The sequence below is a fragment of the Pleurotus ostreatus genome (genome assembly GCF_014466165.1).
Source record: "Pleurotus ostreatus strain PC9 chromosome Unknown scaffold_3, whole genome shotgun sequence".
Taxonomy (NCBI): domain Eukaryota; kingdom Fungi; phylum Basidiomycota; class Agaricomycetes; order Agaricales; family Pleurotaceae; genus Pleurotus; species Pleurotus ostreatus.
Genome location: NW_023503158.1, coordinates 3,435,944 through 3,463,756, shown reverse-complemented (window position 1 = coordinate 3,463,756; position 27,813 = coordinate 3,435,944). Strand labels below are relative to the sequence as shown.

At 52.6% G+C, this 27,813-nt stretch overlaps 7 protein-coding genes across 7 annotated transcripts; 5 read left to right on the top strand and 2 right to left on the bottom strand.

The window, feature by feature from the left end:
- Positions 1–491: 491 nt before the first annotated feature.
- Positions 492–1,716, top strand: PC9H_005783 (uncharacterized protein; the record flags this gene model as incomplete). The annotated part of the gene is made up of 8 exons (XM_036775342.1): positions 492–674; positions 729–799; positions 860–888; positions 946–978; positions 1,032–1,369; positions 1,423–1,459; positions 1,514–1,624; positions 1,673–1,716. 8 exons carry the CDS (start codon positions 492–494, stop codon positions 1,714–1,716), a joined length of 846 nt encoding a protein of 281 aa, XP_036633844.1.
- A 2,275-nt stretch (positions 1,717–3,991) lies between these two features.
- Positions 3,992–4,986, top strand: PC9H_005782 (uncharacterized protein; the record flags this gene model as incomplete). The annotated part of the gene is made up of 4 exons (XM_036775341.1): positions 3,992–4,128; positions 4,175–4,273; positions 4,332–4,533; positions 4,588–4,986. 4 exons carry the CDS (start codon positions 3,992–3,994, stop codon positions 4,984–4,986), a joined length of 837 nt encoding a protein of 278 aa, XP_036633843.1.
- Positions 4,987–5,355: 369 nt separating this feature from the next.
- Positions 5,356–6,813, top strand: PC9H_005781 (uncharacterized protein; the record flags this gene model as incomplete). The annotated part of the gene is made up of 6 exons (XM_036775340.1): positions 5,356–5,535; positions 5,593–5,685; positions 5,736–5,900; positions 5,953–6,117; positions 6,168–6,314; positions 6,364–6,813. The coding sequence occupies 6 exons, from the start codon at positions 5,356–5,358 to the stop codon at positions 6,811–6,813; spliced, it is 1,200 nt and encodes a 399-aa protein (XP_036633842.1).
- A 404-nt stretch (positions 6,814–7,217) lies between these two features.
- On the top strand, positions 7,218–7,675 carry PC9H_005780 (uncharacterized protein; the record flags this gene model as incomplete). Its single annotated transcript, XM_036775339.1, has 2 exons — positions 7,218–7,335; positions 7,389–7,675. The coding sequence occupies 2 exons, from the start codon at positions 7,218–7,220 to the stop codon at positions 7,673–7,675; spliced, it is 405 nt and encodes a 134-aa protein (XP_036633841.1).
- A 5,627-nt stretch (positions 7,676–13,302) lies between these two features.
- On the top strand, positions 13,303–15,383 carry PC9H_005779 (uncharacterized protein; the record flags this gene model as incomplete). Its single annotated transcript, XM_036775338.1, has 11 exons — positions 13,303–13,669; positions 13,728–13,795; positions 13,857–13,929; positions 13,990–14,060; positions 14,112–14,129; positions 14,180–14,227; positions 14,291–14,764; positions 14,823–14,884; positions 14,935–14,970; positions 15,036–15,207; positions 15,258–15,383. 11 exons carry the CDS (start codon positions 13,303–13,305, stop codon positions 15,381–15,383), a joined length of 1,515 nt encoding a protein of 504 aa, XP_036633840.1.
- A 251-nt stretch (positions 15,384–15,634) lies between these two features.
- On the bottom strand, positions 15,635–17,170 carry UAP1_2 (UDP-N-acetylglucosamine pyrophosphorylase; the record flags this gene model as incomplete). Its single annotated transcript, XM_036775337.1, has 2 exons — positions 15,635–16,518; positions 16,570–17,170. The coding sequence occupies 2 exons, from the start codon at positions 17,168–17,170 to the stop codon at positions 15,635–15,637; spliced, it is 1,485 nt and encodes a 494-aa protein (XP_036633839.1).
- Positions 17,171–17,598: 428 nt separating this feature from the next.
- PC9H_005777 (uncharacterized protein) lies at positions 17,599–19,949 on the bottom strand (the record flags this gene model as incomplete). Its single annotated transcript, XM_036775336.1, has 9 exons — positions 17,599–18,764; positions 18,835–18,900; positions 18,970–19,004; positions 19,064–19,158; positions 19,224–19,464; positions 19,561–19,582; positions 19,639–19,698; positions 19,757–19,784; positions 19,836–19,949. The coding sequence occupies 9 exons, from the start codon at positions 19,947–19,949 to the stop codon at positions 17,599–17,601; spliced, it is 1,827 nt and encodes a 608-aa protein (XP_036633838.1).
- Positions 19,950–27,813: the final 7,864 nt, after the last annotated feature.

The window sequence follows — 27,813 nt, the reverse complement described above, 5'->3', positions numbered from 1 at the left end:
AAGGGTGACGCAGCGAAGGATTGCTCAGGGGATGCAACCCCGATCTCCTTCGCCTGTGCTTTATGGACGAGGTATCGGGATTGGAGAAGATATTGTCCTTGTATGGGGAGCCCAGTGACCGGGTCCGTGCTGGTGACATCTATACACTGCCAACATTGGCAGAGGTAACGACCAACGGGTTTCCTGCGTTTGTTGTGTGCAACTACGCGACCGCCTTTCTGTCGAGGTCGCATATGATCAAGATAGCTTGGGACAGTTCGGAGCTGCCCGCAATCTCAACTGAGGAGTCAGGGTCTTATCGACGCCACCTGATCAGTATCAACGATTTTTCTCTGTTCAACGTTAACTGGACATTCACATCGAATACGAAGGGCAATGAGCGTCGATCCCTATGGTCTGTGGTAAGCTGATTGCGCAGAGTCTCAAATACAACAGTTAAGCAGTAGGATTCTAGGACTCTTCACCTTGGGGGTGGTACAAGGCAACACATCATGCCCAGCCAATACATCCACCTCACGAACGCTGCCCTCTCCCTTGATCTCGCAGCGGAGACGGGGCGCTCAACGGTCTTCATCACATACAATGAGACCGCGTGGCAAAGCCCTTCTGGGTCGCCCCCATTGATTGCGCCGCTTCCAGGGCGATTTTCATTGGTGTCATTGAAAGGCGGGAGTGTGAGTCGTCAACTGTATTGCACACGGTCGCTTCTTGATATGTTCACTCCGTAGAAGGAGCAATGCTTACTTGATCTCATCCTCGAGAGGGACCAGCGGGTGACCTTCGAGGTTGACGGCGAAAAGTCAGTGTGTGTGATCTCAAACTTTGCAATGTGCTGGACTGCGGATGTGATCTTTTTCAGCGACGTGTGTCTCTCTGGCAATCTCGTTGGTCTGTGTGCCATCATTGAGTTCACATACCTAATTTCTCATGTCGTGCACAATGCAGTGATCGAAGAGTTAGAGGATATCGGCTCGGACGGTGACATTTGATAGTGCCGAAGCTCCCCATGTGTACTCATGCGACATTTGCAGATCCATTGGCTACTACACCTACAGGGAATACTCCCCTCCCTCGACCGGCCCATAGACCCCAAAATGGCCAGAACCATGCTGATCTCTCGGTTAGCAATATATCATCCTTGTCTACACCTACGCATACGTCTTCAACCACCACCTCTTCCGCGTCTAAGAAAAGCAGTAAATCCGCCAAGGCTCGCAAACAGAGAGCTGTAGAGATCACTGAGTCCGTTGTTGGGAAAGGTCAGGAAGTGAAGAAGGGCGACAAGGTGGCCATATTCTTCTTGATCACTGCTGCCGCGACCAAGGAACGAATAGCTATGGTGGAACGTGAGAATCAGAGCTCACTGCCGGTGCGTCGCGTATTGTGTTGGACATTACGGCTATTCTGAGATGAGATGTGCAGCATACAGTTGTGGTAGGGTCAGAGTCAATGGTGCCAGGTCCGTCGACATCAATTGAATGTCAAATATCTTAACTCGTTCGTTTGTAAATAGGAGCGCACACTGGGTTGATAGGCATGAAACCGGGAGGCATTCGTGATGTATTTGTACCGGCACATCTTGCTTACAATCTCAATCCGCACAAGGGGAAGGATATTAATATGAGTTAGTGACCTTGTTCCTTTAAACGTATTCGACTCACAGACTTGATAGCATTTGAGCTGGTAGAAATAATATCAGCACGCGGAGATGAGTAGATGAGTACTCCAACTTGACTAATCAGAATCATGTAGTTTAGTGCTGTCATCCACTATGTGTTGTTTTCAATATGGAAGCTGTGCTGTACGTGGTCGAATCTACGCTAATGATGATCGGACGTGGGAGGAAGAGAAAGGCCTACAAATTGTTGAACTCGCTGATTTGAATTCATATTCAATATTCGGATTGTGCTGAGGTAAGTTGCAACCAACATTGGTGTGTAGGAATGCGTAAGCACCCATGGAGCGCTGTAGGGATCGGACCGTACATAACTTCCGATACATGGTTTGTCGTACATATTCTATCATTTCGTTTACTTCTTGATTTGGTCCGTTATGAGCTGCGGCCGCATTCATTCTTAGGTATTATCTTACTTACTTACACATGCACATTCTGCATGCCAAGTTACATCTACCTATAGTATAAAGTAAGAAGGAAAGAGGGAACGCAATCCGAACGCCATATAACGATTGGTGCGACCAAAAGCGGTTGTAGCGATTGTTGCGACCAAAAGCGGCTGTAGCAATTGGCGCAACCAAAAGCGGTTGTAGCAATTGGCGCAACCAAAAGCGGTTGTAGCGATTGTTGCGACCAAAAGCGGCTGTAGCAATTGGCGCAACCAAAAGCGGCTGTAGTTGCTCCTGGGCGCTACGGATCGATCGGCAACTTGCGAAAATTTGCCATAAACGTATAGCCTGCGTGGTCTGTTGGCTTCTTTCCCTCCCACTTGCATCCTCACTTCAAATGTGGTTTCCCACCTTGTACACCTATACGATAGCCACGTAATATATTTTTCAACGTAGACACGCTTGTTTTGATGTTCACAATGTCAGTTTGCACTTCTGAAGCTCACACGTACGGAGGTCAGAATGCTAAAGCACGCGGTTGGTGATGCCCAAGACAGATACGATGCCTACGATGCGTAGGCCACTTGTGATGCGTAGGCCCCTTACAAGGCTCAGGGTACGTACGCTGCGTATGCTTGTGTGGGGGTTAATAGAGAAAGTATGACCCCAAAGCGAAGCAATATAATCGGACCCTCATACTTGCGTGCGTCCAAATGGAATGCGTAGACCACCTGAATGCGTAGGCCACCTACGGTCTTGCCTTATCAGATCTGATGATTGAAATCCCGCTTCTGAGCTCATGTTTCTTTCGATTCGTCAAATTTTGGAAGGTGGAGCGCGGAACGCGATTTGAACGTTCACATCCTCAAGGCCTCATGTACATTTTCATTAGGACCCCAGTTCGTGAAATGGAAGTATGACACTTAGCAGTCTTTTTCTATTCTACGCAAGTTACAGCTGTGCAGAACGTACGTTTCTGCTGCGGAAGCTCTAGAAACAATCGTTCTGCGCAGGGGATAAAACCGAACCTCGATTCCTTGCGTAATGGTCATGACTCATACAAATACACTCGCCCCATCATCTCCTCGTTGTCGTCGGCGTTCTCGGAGTGCACGTGTAAGCCAGTCATCGTCGGGCCGGAACCGCCAAGACATCCGAGGAGACGCGATCCCGCGCCGCGCCGTTCGTTAAGTTGTATTTTAGCGAAAGGCGCCAGCTGGTATTAATCCATTCATGGAGAATAATACAGTATACCACAAAACCCCGGCCACATTCATTCATGTCTAGCTTGAATCTCCATTTATGAAGAGGCCCGCAAACTCATACGCATTCCCAGCCCTATCTAGCACAGAATCCTCCAGATGTGGATGCATGTTGGCCGCGAAGGATTCCATGACGTCCTTCGTCGTGTGTACCTCGCAGGTAGTCTTCGTTACGCCCCTTTTGCATGTTGGGCATGCGCATTCATATATTCATAAGTCAACCATTCATCCGCCTCCTCAAACGACAAGTTGGCTCGAAGTGCTCTTCGAAGCCGTCTCCTCTCCTTAGCGTTCTTTGGGAACCTTCGCGACAAAGACATGGTCGTATCGGTAGTCCTGCAATTTGTGCCAGATCTGCGTTCGAAACCACGATGCAAGACAGCCTGTGCAAAAGGTATGACCACAGGACCACGCCTTTTAGTAAAGGTTCAGCAGCATAGTGCTAATCATTCTGCATAGCCGGCGTGGTGGTGCGGCGAACCGCTAGATCCGAATGCTAGTTCCAGAAGAAAGCAAGCCTGGTGTTGCTTTGTTTGATAGTCCAGGGCGCTAACATAAAGCGGATAGGCCCTGATAGCCTCGAGGCAGTAAAAAAGGCTTCTATGTCTTGGTGGAGACGGCCTATAAGCTACAGCTTCGAAACGGCAGCACTCCCCGCCTGAAGCATGCTCCACACGTTGAACACGTTCGCTCTCCCAACCCGCTTCGCGTTCACAGTACCCTACGGGGGCGATCAACCAATAATGTTGGTCCCGCCTTGGTCCTCGATTGGGCGAGACCCTACAATTGTCGATGCTGAAAAGTGGGTTTCAGATGTGTCAGTCTGCACTGAGCTCACTCTATCCTAGGTCTGACGGGCGCGCCGAAAAAATGGCAAAAGATACTCCCAATACGCCTACTTCCTCCGGTAGTTCGAGTACCATATCTACAGCGCGGAGGAGTTCAAGGTATGTTGTTGCCTACATCAAACCGATCGTCTCCTCACAGTATCCGCCACTTTGAAAGGCTCATCGCGCGAAGCGTGCAGCCCGCTGAAGCCCTGTTTCCCCCATCTCCGCCTATCAGGAAGGGCCCTTCTTCGAGGGGTACATCCTCTAGTAAAAAGCCTGCAGGCGGTTTGCACCCCTCCACGTCTCGGTCTAAGCCGCCTTCGTCTCTCGGTGTTGGTCCTCAACGCACCGAAAAGGAAGCGAGGGGACGTTTTGCCGTGAGTATACTACCATCACCACACGGGACTAAACTTACGTTGGTTCAACTACAGCCATACAAGAGTTACGCACGTCTTTCTCGCAAGTTTAAAAATGTTGAGCAATACACCCTATGGTGGCCTATCTCTTCCAAGAAGCGTTTGTTAGCTCCTCCCGCCGAAATCAACAACCCGGAGGTAAATGATCTCTGCATCAACACCATCGAAGATCACAAGCAAAGGCAGTTTTGGATCTTTAATGAAGAACGCAAATGGGAGAGCATCAATGTCGGAGACATTCGAAAAATAGGGGACGAACGGAGGAAACTAGTGGTGAACCAGAAGGGTTGTCCGGACTGGGTTCTTAAGGTCGGTGGTCTGGTACATCAAGACGTCCCTGTCAACGAAAATAGCTTGTCTTCCGCTGGCTCTGGTAGATCGTCTTCTGGATGTGACAAGTCAAGCGAAGCTTGATCAAACTATGTGTATCCTTTAATGTAACTACCTCTAATTGAATATGAAGTTCTCTCTCTCTCTCAGTGTTGAGCAACTGGTTCTCAGGGCATCTGCGTGTGACGATGGTTCCGAGTAGATCGACAATGATATTAGTTACCATATTTCGCTCGTATCGTGTCGCGATCACGTGGGACAGCGCTCGAAGCGTGCTATTGCTTTCAAGTCGCTATTCGTTTGTCTCCTACTACAACCTCACTGTATTGCGATCTCTTCAGAGGCATGCATCAAGGTATGCTCCTAACCCTTCCGCCTGCGAAAGCCTGCATCATCTACAGACACCCCAGACGAGCAAACATTCTCACAAAGAGTGATCCAGATCGTCAAGTAATGAACCACTTCCACTTCCTCAGTGGCCCACGACTGAGTCGCATTTTCAACAGCGGAATACTTCAAGGACAGGATGAACGCTGGTACGACAAAATTTCCCAAATCGAACAGCGCTCTGCCCAGATTGAGTCCAAAATCGATTCGTTGCGCCAAGATCACACGGCCTTATCGAAGAAATTCGTGAGCTGGTTTTCTCATTGATTATTCTCTGTTAATGAGTGACCCCGGCTCCCGTAGGAAAGGTCACAAGCCCTATCTCCGATCCCCCCTCCGGATGTCCGAGAAGAGGGTTTGACATTTGAAGAAGTAGCGCGCCTAAATCGTGATGTAGTAAGTCCTCGTTGAGCACATTCTAGGTATCATCGCTTCACCTATAGCAGGACCGTGTTTGCGTCGATATGGACCATACCACCCAGGTCATTGCAGATCTCCGACATCAACTCGGTGCCGGGCTAGTTGACGACAGGGTAGGGTTAGTCGACGACAAAGTAGGATCAATTGAGTCTCGTCTAGACGACAGCCAAGAAGAGATGAACCAATTCATGGTATGTCCTAGAATGTCATCGATGACTACGTGCTAGGGCTGATTCAAAGTAGGTAGAAATGGAAGATACTATGGCTAATCTTTGTCGCGATGTTGAGAAGCTGCAACATAAACATTCGGAAGAATTGCCGCTACAAGCCCCTGGTGCTTTTGAATACGATGTGACTCTCGTTCAATCCCACCGGGAGGACATTCAAGGAGAGCTGAATAGTCGTCTGGTGTGTCTTAGAACGCGATTGGCACTTCTCTGCGGGCTGATTTATAAAAGCTTGAGATGCAAACCGCCCTTGCTGACATTCGAAACGATGTTGAGGTACTCAAACATCAAGATCCAAAGGATTCATGGCATGATGTCGGGTGCTTAGAGCAAATCAAGGCTCTCCAAGACTCACAGGCCGCCACTAACCAGTGTTTAGTAGGTTGTTTATTTCGTTTGATAAGTTCGTCGATTCAGAGGTCTATAGATCGACTTTCGCACCACCGCGACGAAGCTCTTAACGGCCAGGCCTAGAATCGAACATCTCCGGTATAGAGAGACGATAAAAAAGGCCATGTCTCGAAGAGATGCCAAAATCAAAGCCCTCGCTGGTTCTATTGCCGAGCTGCAGTCACGCTTGGGTGATGTTAACGAAAGCACTAAGCCTCCTTCGACTCCTTCCCCGCTTGGAGCGACCTCCACAGCCCCTGATCATGAGCCCCTGGCCATGGCGTGCATGACAAACTCTCATCGCGTTCCACTCGTCGAATTGTTTCTCATCGCTGCCGTCATGGGGATGTTCTATGCCCTTTACATCTGGAAGTATCATGTTACACAGTTCATGGGCTCTATCGAGTGCGGGAATCCTGCTGTGCGTAAATCAATGCAGGACGGGCGAGTTCGTGGCTCGTATCGCCCTTCTGCTGGTTTATTGTAATGCTACGTACCGCAATCGAATAGTTTCAATAGTAATACTGAACATTACTAGTAAAGTTGGGCGAACTCGAGATATCAACGGCGTGCAAATTTTGATCAGTACGGTCCGAACCCTGCGTAGAGATGCCTACCCTGATGCGAGATGGAAGATTCCGGTTAACCTGAAACTTAATTGCGCGCTCCGTTGCTCTGTTGTGGTAAGTACTCACCGAAGTTGGGCCTCCTTTGTCGAAGATGATCCTTTGTTGTCATTTTTCTGGGGAGAGCCAGGCTATAAAAGGGACTTGCTCCATCGCCATTCCTACCATTGACCGCCAATACTCTCGTAGTCGCACATACATATCACTCTCATACCGCCATCATCTCATCGACTCTCTATCATTTACCCACCCTCTAATCACAGGCATGTCTAGTCATCGCCTCGCCACTCCTGTAGCAGCCCCTGCGGCGGCAGTCAAGATCCAACATCAAGGGAGCGACGGCGCCCACAAAGATAAAGACAAAAAGATGCAGAGGGCTTACGGTATGGAAGTTCCTTCCCCGAGTTTGTATTCACCTTCTAAACCCTCCACGTAGCCCTCTCCCGATTATTCAGCTTTTACGATGAAAGCGTTCCTGATACCGCGACAGGTACGGAAAGTGACGACTCCAACGACAACAACAACAAGGATAACAACTTCCAGTCTTGCATGTTATTCTTTGTGACTTCCGTGTTGTTCTTCGTCGCTTGTGTGTTGTTCGTCGTGACTTGGGTCGCCATCATCATTGCCAGATCGATCATGGGACCAGACGCAGAATTGTTGCCCGAATTTGCGATGCGCGCCATCCGTCAAGTAAACACTACTGTCGGAATGTACATCTAGCCGTAGTCACTACTCGTAGCTACTCGTCTACCTCCTCAATTGCGTCCTTTTCATACTAGTCTACTCATTTTCACCTTTACACACCGATGTGATATACAATGTCCTCTAATAGTCCTTTGAACTACCCTTCGCTCACTCGCTGTCGGTGGCTCTACTTTTACTTCTGATATACGATGCCATATCGCCAATAGTAATCCTTTCAACCTTCGCTTTCGGCGTTGGCTCAGTCAAATCTCAGTGGCTCTGCCTTGTGCACGTAGAGAATCGTGATATTACCTTGCTAAAGGCTTTAGCAAGGTCCCTCCCCCCACACACACGAATTTCCTTTTCAGCGAAACTGTTTGTGCATCTTGCCATGGGTTTTCTTGTATCTGGTTTCATTTGTCATCTTCGTGACGAACAACTGCTGGATTTGGGTCCATTGTGATGCATCGATTGAGGGGGGGGGGAAACAGAACTAAGGCCTTTGTCTACCATCCTCTTTTTACTGTTTGCATATATTCTACGTCTCATTCCTTCTGATTCCTTCCCTTTCTGAAGGACATGGCACGGCTCAACCCTAGTCCAACGCATCAACGTCGCCCAGTTCGCTTTCGAGAGCGTCGTTTCGTCACTGCAATCGCCAATGCAACAAACCGAGTTTTCGGTCTGCATTTGCCGTCAAATAATACCCTTCAAAACAAAGACAACATTATACCAGCAGCGAGGATACTCGGACGTGTTACGACGATCCTTCACCGACGCCTTTCTCTCCCTCCGTCTAGTGGGATCCATTATAGGCTGTTCATGTCGCGGTTGACTATGAATCTACCCTCCATTATCGCCTCGACCAAGCAGCTCATTGAATCATGCTATGCCGCTCCTTCCCCCTGCCCCGGTCTGCAGAAAGATCGTTTCATTCCGTCCATGCAACATCGCTTCGAGGTTACGACGAACTTTATCTGCACGTTTCTATCTCCTCCCTCCTGTTCAAAGACAGCCATCACCCTTAATGCGGCCACTCGTCATCCATCTGATATCGTGCGCATGTTTCTGCCCCTGGCAGTCGATGCTTGGCAATGCCATTCTTCTAATGACCATCTACGTGGAGTTCCAATCATCAATCTGATCGAGGCAATTGCAAACCTTGCCTGCACTTCCCTCGATCCAAAGCCGGACCCACGTCTCCTATCAAGCTGTGCATTGGCTACACTGAAGCAAGTTCTTCCGTCGTCCGCAAGAGTGGATCAACCTAGAAGGAGTTTTGTTTTCAAGTTGGTGGAGCTGATCCGGCGTGCCGTCGTTTCAACCCCCCTCTCGGAGTCGTACCGCATCTCTCGCTATGAATGCATGCGGCTTATAATGCACGCAATGGTGTTCTTTGACTCCGCACCGTCTGAGGATGTTTACACCGAATCTGGGTTCGAAAGTTGCCTTGACATTCTCATGCTGGGCACGCGTGGTCGAAGGGAAGGAGTGCATTCTCTTTTTGCACTCATTGAAGAAGGCTTTGGAGACTCTGGAGGGGGGGGCGAGGGGACTAAGCTTACCCCGCTGGACTTCGTTGTCATTCATGTGGTAACGCAATGCATGCGTCTGCCATTTCTTCGTGTTGTCTTGGAGGTACTTTCCTCACCAGACTACTGCAAATCAACCAACGTCAATATCCAGTACATTGCAGAGCAGCGTTTGCTACACAGGCTCGTCGCAAAGGACCTTACCCAGCCTAGATGCAATACTGTGAGTAAAATCTATCGCTGGACACATTACATTATTTCGCTAACTCATGGAAGTGCAAGGCAACGACGCGCCGCAGCAAAAAATCGGCGATGACGAGTCACAGCAAAAAATCGTTACAGATTTGCGGTGCATGCTCGTCAGTGTATTACTGCTCCGCCAAGTGCCAGGGTCGCGACTGGAAACAGCACCGTCATCATTGCACAGTTACTCAGGATGTATACATGCAGTCTTCCGACCTCTCCCTCCACGTTTTACCAGAGGATGATCGCGAACATATCAAGTTGTTCTCCTCATTCTACATCCAATTCAACCACAAGGATCTGATGGCTGATTGGGCGGGATTTACAGCACAGTCGCACTTGCGCATTGATATCGATTTTCGAGCGTGTCCTCCACGTGCCAGAGGCTGCTTTCAAGCATCCTCCCGCTTTCCAAACTGCATCCTTGTCTATGTCATAGTCCCGACGATATTGTGCGAGCTTGGACTTATATTTACTGTCAATCTCCCAAGTAATGTCACTCGAGCAGGACTTTTTCGCCGCATCTATAATTTACGTAGCCCTGACTTGCATCTGTTGGATCAGTCGTGGGATTGTAGTACATGGTAGTAGCAAAGAACAGGACAGACGGCGTGTACTGAACTGGAGTGCGCATTGACCTGCAAATTAGGTGGTCCATTACGAGTGGGCGATGAACCAGGATGTATAATAGGCCCATCCCCAAGCCACTGTGCTCCGGTACGTATGTGACCTGCGGCAGCTCATCGTGTACTCCTTCGCCCGTAGCAGTCCATATATATGTAGACGCGCAGTTCGCCATCGACAACAGGGGACTGTGAGTGAGTCTCAAGGCGTAAATTTGATGGAACCAGCTACTGATTGAGTTTGAATTAGACGGTCGTTGACGACAATGAAGAGTGGAATACTGATGCCTACGCTGCGCACGATGCCTAGAATGCCTAGACCGCCAGACTGCCTGCCAGTGGTCCATCTACGGTGCTCAGAAATGCGTAGGCCACTTACGACGCTTAAGACCGCCTAATTGCGTGGACCACACCTAGAATGCTTAGACCACTTATGGAGGTTAGAATGCCTACGCTCCCTACGATGCCTAGGAAAATGGAACGGATGGGGACGTCTCGGATTTGTCGGGCTTTGAGGTATGGACGGTCGTTGACGACGATGAAGAGTGGAATAATCTGAGCGACGACGACGACGACGACGAGTGAGTGTGCAAGCTGGAGTACTTGTGTTCCCGCCCCATGGGTGCGATTGGTTCGTGTGCCTGTTTTACACTGATCTGGTAGCATAGCTCGCAATTATCATAGATATCATGATCATTGTGTTCGTTGCTGTCCACTTGTATGAAACACGCTCTGAGTCGTGCTTCAAATGCCCCTGCCGGCTACGATGCCTATGCCGCCTATGATGCCTAACCCGCTTATATTGCCTATGATACCGACTCTCCGAGCCGTACGTGGGTAGACACGTTAACGACGGTCGGACATGGGAGGAGGAGAAAGGCTCGCGAACGTTGAACTCGCTAACGAACGAACACTGATATACGGAATGTGCCTGTGCCACGAAAGTTGCAACCAAAAACGGTTGTAATGGTCGGCGCGGGTGATTGGCCAGCATGATGTGCAACCAAAAGCGGTTGTAACGTGTTGGCCAGCGCTACGGATGGATCGGCAACTTGCGAAAATTTGGCATAAAGGTACACACTGCGCTTCATTTACTTTTTCCTTTCTCTCCCACCTGCATTCTTTCGACTTTCGCCGTCATATGTGGTATCCCGCCTTCAGCAGTTGGTTATGATAGTTACTTTTCACATAACATATACCTCTCAACGTAGCCAAACTTGTTTGATGTCCGCAACATACAGTATCTTAGGAATATCACAAGAACTCTAGATCACTCCTACGTACGATTCTCAGAATACTTAGACTACCTACAATGCTTAAAGTGCGTAGAACACCTGGATGTGTGGGCTGGTGCTCAGAATGCGTAGACCACCTGACTGCGTGGGCCATCTACGGTGCTTAGAGTAACTATGCTGCCTACGCTGCCTACGCTGCCTACGCTGCCTACGATGCCTACGCTGCCTACGCTGCCTACGCTGCCTACGCTGCCTACGCTGCCTACGATGCCTACGCTGCCTACGCTGCCTACGCTGCCTACGCTGCCTACGCTGCCTACGCTTCCTTCTGCCGTCGCTGCTTCTAGACCGCTAGAAGGCACGGTTTTTGTTCGAATACTGGCTCTCAGATGATAGATCACGAACCTGCCCCATTGACGAACGGACTTACGGTGCAAATCCAAGGAGCTGCAATCACCCCGGATGCCATCTCAGGCTGCTCGCAGCCGTCCCCTAGCTGGTACGGCTTTGGCCCTGCAGCCGTATTTACGAGGCTTTACTGATGCTCAGTCCACATGCAATAAGTTGCGACGTTCTGCTGGGTATGCATGCTGGTACAAAATACGAGGACGTTGGGACGAGAGATCAGATGCGATAGCGCTTCTTCGACGTAGTGGACCCTACTGTGCTCTCAAGTGGGTGCGTATTTACAGGTGACGCACCCGGCCGGAATAGCGTCTAATCAGCTGTTGCAAAACTAATCACACCTGGCTGATCATAGAAGTCAGACATCAGGAAAAATCCAGGCTAACCTCATTCTGCATCGTCGTGATCAAAGTCTCGCAGGCCAATATCTTCAATGCGCCTCATCTCCCAGCTTTGATCGTTAACGCGTACGTAAATCGACTGTCCGCTTTGTTCCTGATCCTGGCCGCTCGACATGCCGCAATCACTTGCCATTGCCTCGAGTCTGTCCACAAGACGTAGATTTCGATAGGTGCAGCCGTATTGTCCTCCGTGGAAGTCTGTCTAATTCCATCGACTGTTCAGCCACATGGTGAGAAAAGCGGTCGAATAACCGAATATATGATGCCTACCAAACCAACGGTAGCTCCTGTGAACTGAACGAAGAAGAAAGCACTTGTGTAGCAGAAGCCAGCTTAGAAGGTTTGAGAGCTCTCATAAACACTTGATATGGAGCGTGGAATAGCATCCCAAGGCCAATTCATGCAAGTAAGGGAAACGTCACATAGGTGGACAGTTTCGAATGCTCATCCAACAAGGTCATCAGGCCTATAGTAGCTACATCTATTCGTTACGCGTTGATTTACAAACAAGAAAGAGAACATTCAACAAATAGCTAACTGTTTATATCACTTAAGTCCAATTAGTAACGACGCCTGAATCTACGGAGGACGACTTACAAGTGGACACAAGATGTTTTGGCACGAACACGCGCTCCCGAAGCGAAGATCGCGGAGCCTTGTCGAACGTATCGGTCGTTCACGTAAATGTGGGCGGTTACAACGCCCCTACCGTGTCGGTATCCTCGAATGGTAATGTGGGGTTCGCGATCTTCGCTTCGATGGCGCTCTTTACTGTGCAAAGTTAGGCAAGGACTGAGGAAGCGTGACAAGAACTTACACGATGATCCAACATTGCAGGCGTCGAACCGGATACCCGAGTCGGTTCGAGATTGCCTGCATGATTGCTGCTGAGCGCAACCACTCCATCGCGACCCGAATGACGTGCTCCCGTGTCGTGGACCCCCTCGAGAACAGGGTGCGTATAATTCGAAGTTGGGTCATTGATACAGACTAAGGAAGCCCTTAGTCACGTCGTCCATTGTACAGCGCAGGCCTGACCTTTGATGATAGGTATGAACGAGACGCGATAGTAATGGAGGAAGGAGAGTCGGAGTCAATGGATAGCGGTGGAGGAAGAGAGGCGGGGTGAATAGAGACGGTGAAGGAAGAGAGGCGGGTTCGGCGGTGTTGGGAGGAGAGTTGGCATGGGATCGCGCCAACACCGTGGGGCGTCTGTGTGTTTGAATGGCGGCGGCCGTGAGTGCACCGAACCCCACATCGAGCGCGCCTGTCAGGTCAGCGCGACCACCACCCGGCCCAGCACCCCCCGCTCCAGCAGCCGCGCCACCTGGGCCACCAAACCACACCCACACCTCCCATGCCCCGCCCCCGAATCTCGCAAACGGCACAAACGCGCATACCCATTCCCACACCCACAATCACAATCATACACACACGACCGTCAACGGGGCCCACCCGCAGACACAGAAGGGCAAGAAGAAAGCCAATGACGCACCCGTCGATCCTGCTACAATGTATGAAACTTTGAAGAATAGGATTGCCGCGCTTGAAGAGGAGGAAGTCCTGGAAGAGGAGGAGGAACGTCGTTTCGGTGCGTAGCCCGTAGCATCGACTGTTCCGGTATTCATCTCCCTCTCTCGGCCTCACAGCGGAAGAAGCCCAGAAGTCGGTGAAAGGGATGGGAGAAAATGCCATCCACGCCAAATACATAGAGCTGGTGAATGGCCCGCCGTCTGTACTAGTGATCCTCTGTGCTGACCCAAGTCTAACGCGCATAGTTTGCAGAACTGAAGCGGGTTGAACGGGATCACGCTAAGGAGAAGCAGAAGCTAGTTAAAGACAAGGACACAGGTGCGCCATTGCCATACAGGATGTTCGTGTAAAGCAAGATCTTAATTACTGGGATTGCAGCCAAAGGGCAGTTGACCAAGGCCAACCAGACAAAGGCCAAGATCGAGAACTTGGCCCGGGAGCTCCAGAAGGTCATTCCATACCATTGACTTTCTTATGTGCTTGCTGACAGCCTGCTGCAGGACAACAAGCGTCTGTGGGTCCGTATTACTCATCCCTCAACCCTACTCCAACTCATCAGAATATACAGGAAGATACAAAGCGAATGTCCCAATGTGTCGAGGATGCACAGGAAGAGGTACCGTCCTCCCCCATCCACTCATCTACCCTCCATTCTCACATATCCATACGTCCTCGCCAGCTCATGCAGATGAAGAACGACCTGAGCAGACGCGCGGACAAAGCGAAGCAGCAGGATGACAAATTCCGCGAGAGCCCCGACATCGTCGTCAAAGTCGTGTGCCGGTACCGCGCGGAGCTCTTCTTCAAGATCGGGCGCAAGGCGAGGCTGTCGAGGCTGTTCGGGGCGTGGACGGAGCGGATGGAGAAAACGGGCGGGAAGATGGGGCCTTTGACGAATGGAAGCGGGAGCGGGAGTGAGAACGGCGGTGCGGACGGGGGAGCGCATGTATCCTCGGGACAGGCGAATGGGAACGGGAACGTAAATGGGAACGGGAGCGCGAAGGGCGAGCCGGGTATGCAGTTCATCTTCAGCCATAATGGGCGGTCGGTGGAGGCGGACCAGACGCCTGAAGATATCGCGATGGAGGATGGGGATGAGATCTTAGCCGTTGAGCTCATGGACCTCACCGTGGGCCCGGGACTCGATGAATGGGTGAGCTACTGGATATGCATATACCTGGTGGATAAGTGCGGTGGGCTGACTGGAGTAGGACGGATTCAGCGAGCCGGCGCGACAGACTCTGAAGAAGAATTGGACTGAGAATCCCCAGGAGTACGCTTTCTTTGCGTTACCATCCCCGTAGATCCTGACATCTTATATAGGGCTCGACGCACACTAGAAGAGATCTTTGACGGGGTGTATGTATCTAGTACTCTTTTATTGCGCTGAAAACCAAGTCCCTCTGACTTCCTTCGCAATATAGCACTCGAGACCGCATCAAAGAAGTACTCCGGCAGTACGAACTTCGAGAACGACATTTCGAATGCGTCATCCGTTCGAAAGAGCTAGAAGTCCTCCTGTCCCGCGCAAGAGCCACAGAGCAACGAGCGTTAGCAGAAGGGGAGAAAGCTCGAGCTGACAAACATGAAGAAGAGGTTCGCATGCACTCCTATTTAGCGTATTCTTTTGGCTCAACTTCCGTTAGATACAGCGGTTAAAGAAGGAGCTGCAAACCGTACAGAATGAGCAAACGAAACTCATTGACAAGCTAATAATATGCGCATACACTCACCTCACCTCAACCTGTAATGCGATATTGACTAACCTGTGACTATCCAACCAGCCTTCATCAGAGCGATCGCAGCGGCTGTTTGCGTCTCTGAGAGAAGAGCTAGAGAAAAAAGGAGGGACGAAGTTACCCAATGGCACCGTTGGTAGTTGACAATTGCAATTGGACCTTTGATTCTCTCTTGCTAGGCGACACGACGTTGAGAACTATAATCTGAAAGTACGAAAATGCTATACGAAAGGAAAAGTCCTGTAACCAAGTCCAAAATCCAAGCTGGTTTCCAGCTCTGTTCTTCATACTAACGCATCTAGCTCTTCCACGCCTTCTACCATTCCAGATTTACTGAATACTTTGCCTTTGATGTCCTCCAACCCTTCTCCAGCGTAACTCACCAACGGCGACACCTCGATCATTACGCCCTCTTTGACGGTCGCGCCGGCCTTCTCGAGGAATCGTTTGTGCTGTTGAAGCAAGTCTCTACGGCTGGTTTCAGGATCGTCACTGCCAGTACCGGGGGCATTCTTGAGAGGACTGAAGTCATCGTTCCTCGCGATCTCTAGCACGGCGAAGTTCTTTGTGTATGGGAACACGTCAAATACGAACATCTCGAGCTTCATGCCGTTGGGCTTGGACGGTTTGAGGGACTCTCCGGACTCGAAGTCAACGTGAGGAATCTTCTTGCGGGCGATGTGGAACGCGAGCTCCTCCTCGAAGGCCTCTACTGAGTTTAGGAACTGCATGGTGTAGAAATGATTGGCGATGTTGCCTGCGCGGAAGGTAAGTTCTCCCGATGGATCTCTCCTCTCAGCCTGCTCCTTGGATATCTCGCTGTACTCAACTACGCTGGGCTTCCCTCCACGGTAGGCGACCACACCGACTGATTCGGTTGGCGAGGCTTTTGGGACGACCTTTGCGCCACACTCTACTTGCTTTGAGATGCAGTACCCGATGAAGACGGGGCCGGCGACGCGGACCAGGCAATTGTCCACGCAGTATGCATGTACGTACTGGATCTTTCGGGCGGCCAGGTCGGAAAGCACAGTTCGTGATGGGTCCGATGGGGAGAGCGGTGAGCGGGTGGCAGCGTAAAGACCACCATTGCCATCTGGGGCTTCGGCTACATGCGACTTGGTGTCAAGGAACACCTTGCCGTCCATCGTGAGACATGGGAACGTTCCTAGCCAAAGCATAAGTCACAGATTTCCCAATGGGTTGATAACGCGATTACCTTGTTCAAAGAAGATCACGTTCTTCGGGCTCAAGCCAAAGAAGCGATGCTCCTTGAAGTAATCTTCCGTGTCCTTTCGTGTTGGGCCGCTGGTCATGACATACCAGGGGATGATGACCGACCCCGCTGGCTTTTCGCGCTCCTTCTCGGCCATCGTTTGCAAGCGCGCGATGCGCTCTGCCTGGTACTGGAACAGCGATTTGTGGGATGGGAGTCCAATGTCGTAGCACCCCTTGGGCGCGCTGCTGCCTAATCGCGTCCCTTGACCGCCCGCCATCAGCAAGACCCCGACCTCGCCTCGCGCGATGGCGTCCAAGCCAACCTGCCTCCATTCCGCTTCTTTCTCCGGAGCGCCGACGACGGAGTCGGACAGCTCTTGTGGAAGGGGCTCTATAGGATCGCTGGGTACGCTCGGGTCAGACGCCCTCGATTCGGCTTCAATCGACTTCTTGAAGATGCGATTGACGCGTTCGATGTCGAGGGCCTCCAGCTGCTTTCTCAAGGCATCGCGCTCGGTCTCGTTGAGCTCAGGCCAGAATTTGAGGAGGTGGCCTTGCCCAGCGGCTTCGTACCGCGCTTGGAGTTTATCGATTGGGGCCATGGGTTGGAGGGAGACTCTAGTGGGGTATGATGATCACAATGCAAGGGCCTGCAATATATATACTCGGTAGTTGCCGTCGGTACAACATCTAACAGTGCGTTACCAACGTGCACAGCAACTCGTGCGTCTCACCGCAGGTATGATTATGTTTGAGAATCGCGCCCTGGGCTTCGGCGGGCAAGATTCCCCACCGCCAATCTGCCATACGAAGCACCTAGTACATGATACGTTGATGTGACACTTGAAGCGTTTGATTACCACTATTTTACACCCGAAAGTATGTCAACTTGGTGGGATGTCATAAACCAAATGATCCTATGTGAGATAGTCTAATGTGTACAAGTAATATGGGAGCATTAGAGCCTACGATCAACGCGACAATGATGTATACTATATAGAGAGCAGCAATCAGATAATATGTAAACTACCTAGAAATCGTGATGAAACTGGAAACAGTTACTACATGTACCCTTGGGTTTGAAAGGGTTCTGACGGAACTGGCTACATCCAGCGAGTTCGCTTGTGCTCTCGAATGGCGAGACATCATAGCCGACATTGTTATTTGACGCGTTTGGAGTGACGTCTAACATAGACGAACTGGACGTGCTAGCAGGCTTACGCGGAGGCAACGGCGGACTGGTGAGTAAGTTCGTGGAGTGCCTGCGCGGTGGCGGAGGTGGTGGCGGGGTCTTCTTTATGCCAGAAGAGGTATCAGCTCGTCGAAGCAGGGGTGGCTGGGGATGGAAAGGAGAAGATGTCGTCTCAACCGTTGCCTTCGCATGAGATAGAGAGTCATTAGAGCCTCCGTTAACGTCGTGCTTCCACTTGGCCACACGATCATTCAGGTCATCGTCCTCCGTGCCACTGCTATCATTGTTTGCACCAGGAAGATAGAAGGGGCTAGCGCTAGATACGAGACGTCCACTGAGTATGTGCTCTTCGTCTTCTAATTCACTCGCTTCGGAAGCATCATGAATCAAGGGCCTTTGGACTGCCCCTTCCTCAGAGGAAATCGAGAGTCGCTTCGTCTTGGGACTCTTTTGCAAAGGATTGCGCAGTGGAGGTGATGGTTTCCGTGATTGCGTCGCAGGCACGACTGTAGTGTAGGATGTCGGAAATAGACCCTTTCTGCCGCCGAGTTCTCCCATCCACCATTCTTCTAGGACTTCGTTAACGACCACAATCTCGTCACCGACTTTGAAGGATAGTTCATCAGAGGACCCATTGAAGTCGTACAAGGCCCTGACCGTCTTCAGATCATGTTGAGATGGGGTCTTCAGGACGCGCGGAGGGACTTTGGGCGACGTAGTGGAAAGGCTGTCCTTGAAACGTCTGGAAAACGACGAACTGCTGGCCTTGTGGTGAACCTGCTTATCGTTGTCGCCGGCCTCCCGTTCGGTCATCTCATCGCCGTCCAGAGTCGAGAAGTCCTTGGTCTTCTTGCCCCATCCTACCCAACCAGAAACGCCCAACTTCTTCGGTGATTTGTCGTTCTTCTCCTTATCCCCGTTCGCTGTCTCGTAGGTGAACGCCGCGAGCAAAGTTGCTGGTATGCTCGTCAGGGCAGCAATAGCTGCGTACGCTCCACCGCTCGCTGAATTGCATGGAAGAACACGGTCAATTTTGTGCCCGTGGCCGACGACAATCACTGAATCACCCCTCACCTTTTGTGCCGTAAAGCGACATTGCAGCGAATCTCCCACCCAGATCCCTGGCAGCATTTGCGGCGACTGCGGAGGTGTCATGTCAGACAGCTAGAAACACCAAAAAAGTGACTGAAACGCTGGTCAATTACGCACGTCCTGGTGTGGCGAATCCCCAAATAGCCATCGCGCTGTGGTTCGGGACAAATTAACCTGGATCCAAAGTTTCTAGGTGTTTCGATAAACTCACTATGCAAAGCTAATGACCCATGGAGCTGCTTGTGGAGGTACCAGGGCATTCGTCGGGTCAAGGCACGCCCATATCGCCAAAGCAAGGACGAAATCCTACATTCCACACGGATGTCAAGATCAATGTGGCAACGGCGTACCGTATTATGGGGATAGCTCACCGTTACGAACTCATTAACGAAAGTCAACCCCAAATGTGCCCCAGGAGGTGCGTACAGGGCCAAGATCCCTCCGGTACCCATGGCGGTAAATTGCACCTCCTCCAACCTACCTGCCGCAGTGAGCGCTGCCTCCGCTGCCAGGATCATATCTCTCCATTGCGCGTATACTAGCAGACATGCGATGTAACCCCCGAAGATCTGGAACACGATGTATCTCGCGGCCTTGAGTGGGGGGAATCCCCTGAAGACCACCTGCGTTATTGAGACACATGGGTTGAAGTGCCCCCCCGATGTTGCACTGCATATTCCGAGCGCCAGGAGGATGCCAAATGCATACGCAAAGCCGATACCCAACACCGCTGAGATCAAATCTTGGTTAGCCGACGGGGATTACCCCACATGAGCTGAAACCCACAGCCGACATTCTCAAGCCCCAGGATATTCCCCACAACAAATGCTGCCGTTGCGCCAACGCCTATTCAGTGTCCACATGGTCAGCGTTCGATCATGTCACCGTCTATTTCTACTCGTACCAGCCCAGGTATAGAGAAACACCCCCAACTATCTGCTTGTTAGACATACTGGACCTCTCGACAAATAGATGTGACTTACAGCCTCTGCGAAGCATTCGACGAACCAATGAACTTCTCTGGAATGTCTCGTTCGTTCCCAGGACTTGAAGAAACCTCTCCGTGGCAGAACATCTCCACTGTATACAATATTCATCGTCTGGGGGCTTGTCATATTTGCTGGCACAGATATCGCGGTTAACCAGTGATAGCGGGGACGGGAGGTTGCGAAGCCCAAGGGACGTACGTGGGATGGACTATTTCTGCCCAACTGATCCAGTTACATCGGTCTGTCTTGCTTATATAGAGGTACGAGGTATCTTCGCGACCTATAGATCTTGTTTCATGCCCACTCTTGCCTGATTGAGGCATTTCATTCCATGGTAGGCGTGTAGCTCCATGTCACATTGGCCTATAAAGAACGTTCTGACTTATGGGGCATCTTGGGTTCAGAACGATCACAGAAGGAGGTCTAAAAAAGGAACGATCAAATAGTATGGTGCGAGGGTACTTCGCCGCTATCTTATATACTGTAAGGGCAACCTCAAGATGGCCGCACAGCGCAAGCCTAGCAGAGGGAGAATCCAAAGAAATGAATATGACTAACTACAATACATGGGAGAGCTGCTCACCTAGCAGAGGGAGAATCCAAAGAGAACAGGATGGGGATTCTCCATGCTAGGAAGCGAAGTATATACTGTAGTAGCGTGGGAGGAATGAAGGGTAACTGTACAGTACACCAGCCACAGGTACGAACGAATATCACAAGGTACGAGGGGGCATGTGATAATGAAGTGGAAGGGGAATGTACAGGAGCCGTGCCAGCGACCTGGGGGAGTGGAGACAAGGAATAACGAAGTGGGAAAGGAAGATGGAGGTAGCCCGGACGAGCCCCGAAGTGTATAGACGAGTCCGAGCGTATCCGAAGCGTCCGAGCGAGTCCGAGGCGAGTCCGAAGCGCGGGAAGACTTCGGAGTCACCGGACGGGGCTCGGATGCGAAGGGAGTGAACGGAAGGGAAGCGGGAAGGTAAGGGGGCGAAGGGAAAGGAAAGGGAATGAAAGAAAAGGGAAAGGAACAAGGAGGAAGGGGACGGGACAGGGGGAAAAGGAGAAAATAGGAGTGTCCCCTTACATCACCCCCCCTTCAAGGTTGCGGCGACCCGACGCGAAGATTCCTGCCTGCCGCGCCATGAATTCACCAACCCGGAGACCCCGGACTGCTGCGAGAAGATGTCGAAATATGACTGCGCGGAGCCCGGAGCCTTCCGACTACGCCAACGCTCCCAGGACTGGTCCAGTGCTGCAGGAGTCATCCGGAGAGGTAGAGCAGTCGTCGGACTCACCGGACTCGTCCGGAGTACGCGTACTGCATCCGGATGACGATCATGGAAGTCCTTGACCTTCCGGGCAGCATGCTGGAGGTTGCTCGCGGGCTCCCAGGAGTCGTGCTCGATACCATAGCCTCGCCAGCGCACCAGATACTTCAGGACCCGACCGAACCGTCTGCTATTCCGGACCTCTTCTACCTCATGCTCCTCTTCTCCGTCAACGAGCTGCGGAGGTGGCGGAGCGACAGGGCGTCTACCCGGGATGGGGTCCGGAACGAAGGGAGAGAGTTTGACCACGGGGAAGACGGGATGGAGACGGGATAAGCCCGGAGGGAGCTGGAGTCGGTACGCTGCCTTGCCAACCTTCCGGACGACCTTGTAAGGACCGAGTCGTGCATGTCCGAGTTTCCGAGAGGGTCGGGCAAGGTTGATGTCCGACGAGTCCAGCCAGACCTTGTCACCCGGATGGTACTCCGGAGCAGGAGTCCGACGCTGATCGTAGTAGCGCTTCATGTCGTCCTGAGCCTTGACCAATGCAGACTGAGCTTCATCAACTGCGGACTTCATCCGGTCTACGAACTCGTTTGCGGACTCTATCCGAGACGGTGGTTGGTGAGGTTCGAACCCGAGGCGAGGATGACGGCCAGTATCCAGGAGGAAGGGCGACTGCTGAGTGGACGCGTGGACCCGGTTGTTGTACGCAAACTCCGCCATGGGTAGGAGGCGAGCCCAGTCATCCTGACGCTCTCCGACGAAGATCCGGAGATAGGACTCGAGTTCCTGGTTGGTCCGTTCCGTCTGTCCGTCGGACTGAGGGTGGTACGCAGTGGAGGCAGCCAGCTTGATTCCGAGCATCCGGTAGACTTCTCGGGTGAACTCTGCGACGAATTGCGGACCCCGGTCGGACACAACAGACCGAGGGAGTCCGTGCAGCTTCCAGACGTTCTGCAGGTACAGGTTCGCGGATCCGAGGGCGGACACTGTGGTGTGAGTCGGAATGAAGTGGGCGCGTTTGCTTACGGAGTCGACCACGTTCATGACAGCATCAAATCCATCGGACTCCGGAAGCTCGACGATGAAGTCAACACTCAGACGATCCCAGCGTTCATCCGGAATGGGAAGCGGATGGAGTTCACCCATGGGCGGATGCCTTTGGGCCTTCGTCCGGAGACAAAGGTCGCAATGGCGGGTGTAGGATCCGACGTACCGGGACATGTTGGGCCACCAGTAGCTGCGCGAAACGAGCTCGAGGGTCTTCCATCTGCCGGCGTGTCCTGCGACCTTAGTGTCATGGTGCTGGGCTACAATAGTCCGACGCAAGTCCGGTGAGTCCGGAACGTAGATCTTACCCCGGAACATCAGCAGTCCGTCCGATTGAGACCATTCCGCGCTCCGGACTGTCTTGCGACTGCCCTGGGCCTTCTTCAACTCCTCTGCCGCCTTTGCCACTGCGTCTTCAAACTTCGCATTCCGCACTCCAGTCCGGATAGCCGTGAGGATATCCTTCTCCTCCCCTTCAAGAGTGACACCCGTGGCACGGACGGCAAAGTAAGACGGCTTAAGTAAAACCACATCCTTGTTGTCATCCTTACCATCCGAGTGATCCGAGCGGCGCGAGAGAGCATCCGGCTTACCCATTGTCCGACCCGGACGATGCTGGAGAGTGAAGTCGAAGCGGGAGAGGTATAGCGACCAGCGGGCCTGACGACGATTGAGTTTCTGGGCCTTGATGAAGTACTCCAGGTTCTTGTGGTCCGTCCAGATCTCAAACGGAGTCTCTGCGCCTTCCAGGTAGTGCCGCCATTCTTCGAGTGCCCGGATGATTGAAAGCATCTCCTTGTCGTGTATTTCATAGTTCCGCTCCGCAGCCTGTAGACTTTTAGAGTAGAATGCGACAGGATGCCATTTACCATCATCCGGATCCAGCTGCGACAAGACCGCACCCGTAGCGTAATCCGACGAGTCCGCTTCAACCCGGTACGGCCGATCCTCCTTCGGAAAGACCAGAACGGGCTCCGAAGTGATCAGCTCCTTGATCCGAAGAAACGCGGATTGAGCGGAGTCGTTCCACTGCCATTCCTTCGCGCAAGTGAGGTCGAAGAGAGGCCGAGCGATATGCGAGTAGTCCTTGATGAAGCGGCGGTAGAAATTGACGAACCCGAGGAAGGATTGGAGTTCAGTCCGAGTCCGAGGGGTCGGCCAGTCCGCGACTCCGGAAACCTTCACCGGATCCATCTCGATCTTACCCTCGGAGATGACGACTCCGAGATACTCCACCTTGGTCTGCTCGAATTCGCACTTGTCTGCTCGGAGGAAGAGCTTGTTCCGCTGGAGGATCTCCAGGACCCGCTTGAGAACCCGACGATGCTCTTCGCGCGTTTTGGTGTAGATCAGGATGTCGTCCAGATAGATAATGACCACACCTTCCGTAATGAGCTCCCGGAAGAGGTCGTTCATCATGGTCTGGAAGGTAGACGGGCTATTCGTCAGTCCGAAGAACATTACCAACGGCTCGAAGAGTCCGCGCGTAGTCCGGAACGCGGCCTTCCACTCGTCGCCCTCCTTGATCCGGACGTTGTTGAAACCCCACCGGACGTCGAGCTTGGAGAAGTAGCGAGCGTTCCGGAGTTTATCCACCAAGTCCGAGATGAGCGGGAGCGGGTACCGATTCTTGACCGTCATGCTGTTGAGCTTCCGGTAGTCCTGGACCAAGCGGAGCGATCCGTCCTTCTTCTTAACAAAGAACACCGGGGCGGCCATGGGCGACTTGCTGGGGCGGATCCGACCAGTCCGGAGGTTTTCTTCCAGGAATTCGTCCAGCTGTTTCTGCTCCGCGGGGGACAGCGGGTAGCACTTGGTAGAGGTCGGTTCCGCTCCGTCTACTAGCTCAATGGCGTGATCCCACGGACGCGGCATGGGCAGTTCATCAAAGGACTCCTTGGCGAAGACGTCCTCGAATTCTCGGAGGAAGTCCGGGACTGCGCTGTTCCGAGGATCGTGGGGCTTGTTGCGCTGGAAAGCCAATGCGAGGCGTTGCGAGACCGTTTCCGAAGCTCGGACGTGCTCTTCCCGAAGACTCCGAAGGTACTCCGGAGTCGGAGGAGGAATGGCTGCGAAGATACGGTCGCCCTTCTCCAGCCCGGAGTCGTCCGGAGTTGTGGCCTCATCGTCCTCATCGTCGTCCTCGCAGTCCTGAAGCTGCGGAAGATCGTCCGAGTGTAGTTCCTCGACCATTGGCATCGGACCCGTACGACACTCCCGGAGCCGCACGGACTCCTTGCGTCGGGTCAGCTTGTCATGGCGGAACTCCTTCCGACAGGTGTCGCATCCGGACGGACAGCGGCTCATGGTCACCTCCTTCGTCTGCCAGTCGATCTCGGGGTTGTGCTTCCGAAGCCAGGTGTATCCGAGGATGATGTCCTGGCGTCCGATGTTAGTGACCGCGAAAAGCATCCGTTCCGTGTGATCCTTGAACCGGAGTACAAGGTCCACGACTTCGGAGATGGATCCGTTCTCGTTTGGTGATCCGTCGACGTTGAAGACCGGAATCGGAGCGGACAGCCTGCGTCGGGTGAAACCATGAGCATCCGCAAAGCGCGGATGCATGAAGACTCCGGTGGCTCCGCAGTCTACCAGGGCCTGCAGGGCGCATCGGTGTTGTGTATCCGTGCTCTGCACTTCAACGGGTATATCTAGCGAAAGCTTGCCGGGCAGCGCGGAGATCTTATAGCTACTGGGTAGCCGCCGTTCCCACTGCGGGCGAAACCTTCGGATTGTGCGGATTGTAACCGGAGTCGTTTGCTTAGCGTCGGACGAATCATCGGAGTGATTGGAATCGTCTATTTCGTCTACGCTAAGACAAGCAAATCGGTTATTCACCAACGAGGTCGCACTGATCACTCGTTGGTCCGGACAAAATCCGCCGTGTCCGATTCCCCAACCGGGGCCGTTCCCTCATCGTCTATTCCTTCCGAGGTCCCCGCACTTTCTACAACATCGGCCGCGGTCAGGAGATCTTCGATGGCGGACATCCGCTCCTCGGTGGTCATGAACCGGACGTCGTACCGGAGTGGGCACTCCCGGGACATGTGACCGGGTTTGCCGCATCGGTAGCAGAGCTGCGAAGCGGCGGGTCGGGAGCGGGTGTGGTCGACGTCCATGGGGACGCCGGGTGAGAGAGCCTTCGGAGGAGGCAGAGGTTGGAAACGGGGTTGCAGAGGCGGGAGCTGAGTCCGAGGCGTGGGAAGTACACCCGCAGGAGTGCGAGCGACTCCGGAGTTGGCTGTTGGTCGGACGAGAGATCCGGAGTGTCCGGAGTTTCCGGAGTGCACGCCGAAGTGGAAAGACTGGTTGGCGGCGCGGTTGTCAGCAACCCGCTGCGCTGCCTTGTACCATCCTTCGAAGTCATCCTCGTCCGGACAGTCTGCGGACTCGGCAACGCGGCTCTGGATGATGGAGTCCAATCCGCGGCGGAACTTCATCGTGATGTTGGAGCCCTCGGAGTATCCGGACTGGTCTACAAGGTCCCGGAACTCGTCGAGGTACTCCTGGAAAGTCCGACGCCCTTGGTGGTACCGGGTGGACTCCAGTTTGAGCATGGCGGCTTCGCGTTCCCGATCCGGAAGGAAGCGAGTCCGGAATTCGGTCGCGAAGGCGGCCCAGGATTCGAAGTACGGATCCTTCGGACTCCGGAGCACCATGTCCGCGTACTCCTTGGCGCGATCCTTCTGGAAGAAGGAGAGACACCAGAGGATTTTGGCCTGCTCGGTCGGAAAGTGGTCCGGACAGAGCTGGAAGTAGATGGAGCACGCGTTGTAGAATGCGCGACCATCCTTGCGGTTTCCGTCGAAGATCGGGGGAGAGGCGGGCTTCAAACGGGAACGCGGGGTGATTTCGGATCGACTCGGGGCGTGCTGGGAGGCTTCGGTGCCCCTCGGCTCGGAGTCCGGAGTCGTTTTCGGATTAGTCGGACGGGGTGTTAAGAGGAGCCCTTCGATCCGGGCGAGTGTATCGTGGATGGAGCTGATTTGGGTTTGGTGTTCGTACGTCTGAGCCCACAAGGTCTGCAAAGTCTCGGAGTCCGATCCTGAAGCGACTGGCTCGGATGGCGGGATCTGGCTGGAAGCGCCCGGCATTTCGGAGTCGTCAGGGGAGCGAGGGATGGAGTTCCTTGGGTCCTCAGAGGTGGGTGGGAGTAGCAGGAGAGCGTCCGGAATGTCCGCAAAACCGGAGAGACGTCGGGAACGAGTCCGGAGTGGCGCAGGACGTTTTCCGTAGGGCTCTGGTGCCAGGATGGGAGATCCTGTTCTGCTGTAAGGGCAACCTCAAGATGGCCGCACAGCGCAAGCCTAGCAGAGGGAGAATCCAAAGAAATGAATATGACTAACTACAATACATGGGAGAGCTGCTCACCTAGCAGAGGGAGAATCCAAAGAGAACAGGATGGGGATTCTCCATGCTAGGAAGCGAAGTATATACTGTAGTAGCGTGGGAGGAATGAAGGGTAACTGTACAGTACACCAGCCACAGGTACGAACGAATATCACAAGGTACGAGGGGGCATGTGATAATGAAGTGGAAGGGGAATGTACAGGAGCCGTGCCAGCGACCTGGGGGAGTGGAGACAAGGAATAACGAAGTGGGAAAGGAAGATGGAGGTAGCCCGGACGAGCCCCGAAGTGTATAGACGAGTCCGAGCGTATCCGAAGCGTCCGAGCGAGTCCGAGGCGAGTCCGAAGCGCGGGAAGACTTCGGAGTCACCGGACGGGGCTCGGATGCGAAGGGAGTGAACGGAAGGGAAGCGGGAAGGTAAGGGGGCGAAGGGAAAGGAAAGGGAATGAAAGAAAAGGGAAAGGAACAAGGAGGAAGGGGACGGGACAGGGGGAAAAGGAGAAAATAGGAGTGTCCCCTTACATATACCTTACATTATCCATTCACAAAGCAAAGGTAGCGTATGCTTCGTCTGGGCCGTATTGTACCTCAGTGGAGTCGCCCTGCATCGCAGTCGATTCGATGTTGAGCGCCATCGGCGGTGGACGAAGAGCTTGTTTGTGTATATGTCTGGAGGCCAAGCCCATTGCCCTTATCCGAATTCTGCGCCCGGAAACAGTGGGTGTCCTTGCTGTTCAGGCGTGTGCCAGCGGCTCACGGCGAGACCCTCGTTCTTCCGTTCCGCATGCGTTGGATGTCGGGTGATGATATTACCATGGGACGAACGCTCGCTGTATGATAGGATCTACGGAAGTACAACTATCTTTGGCAAAATTCTCGCCGGGTCTTCTGACAGACATATCACCGCACGTCGATATTCTACGTCCGAAACTTCAGTTACTGTCCCGTTGTTCTGAGTGACGATCCGCACGATGGGCGAGCAAGCACGTTTTTATCTTGGCGTGATCAAGCATCTGGCTGTGTAAGGTATGTTCAAGGTACGTTGGTGCTTCCGGGACGTAAATATACTACAGAAGCGCCCAGAAGTTGGAGGGTTCCATTGAAAAGAAGTAGCCAGAGTTGACTGTGGCGTCGTCTGCTATTAGTATTCATGAGGAGTGAGATAAGTAATGTCGCTACGCGCCGTGATGGAATACTCGAAATCTAAATTGGAAGAGACGTGTATGTGCTTTCTGGCCTCTGTTTTTTTTTGGACGTGTCGGCGAGGTCACGTGATGTGCGTTTGAACCCGATATGGATGT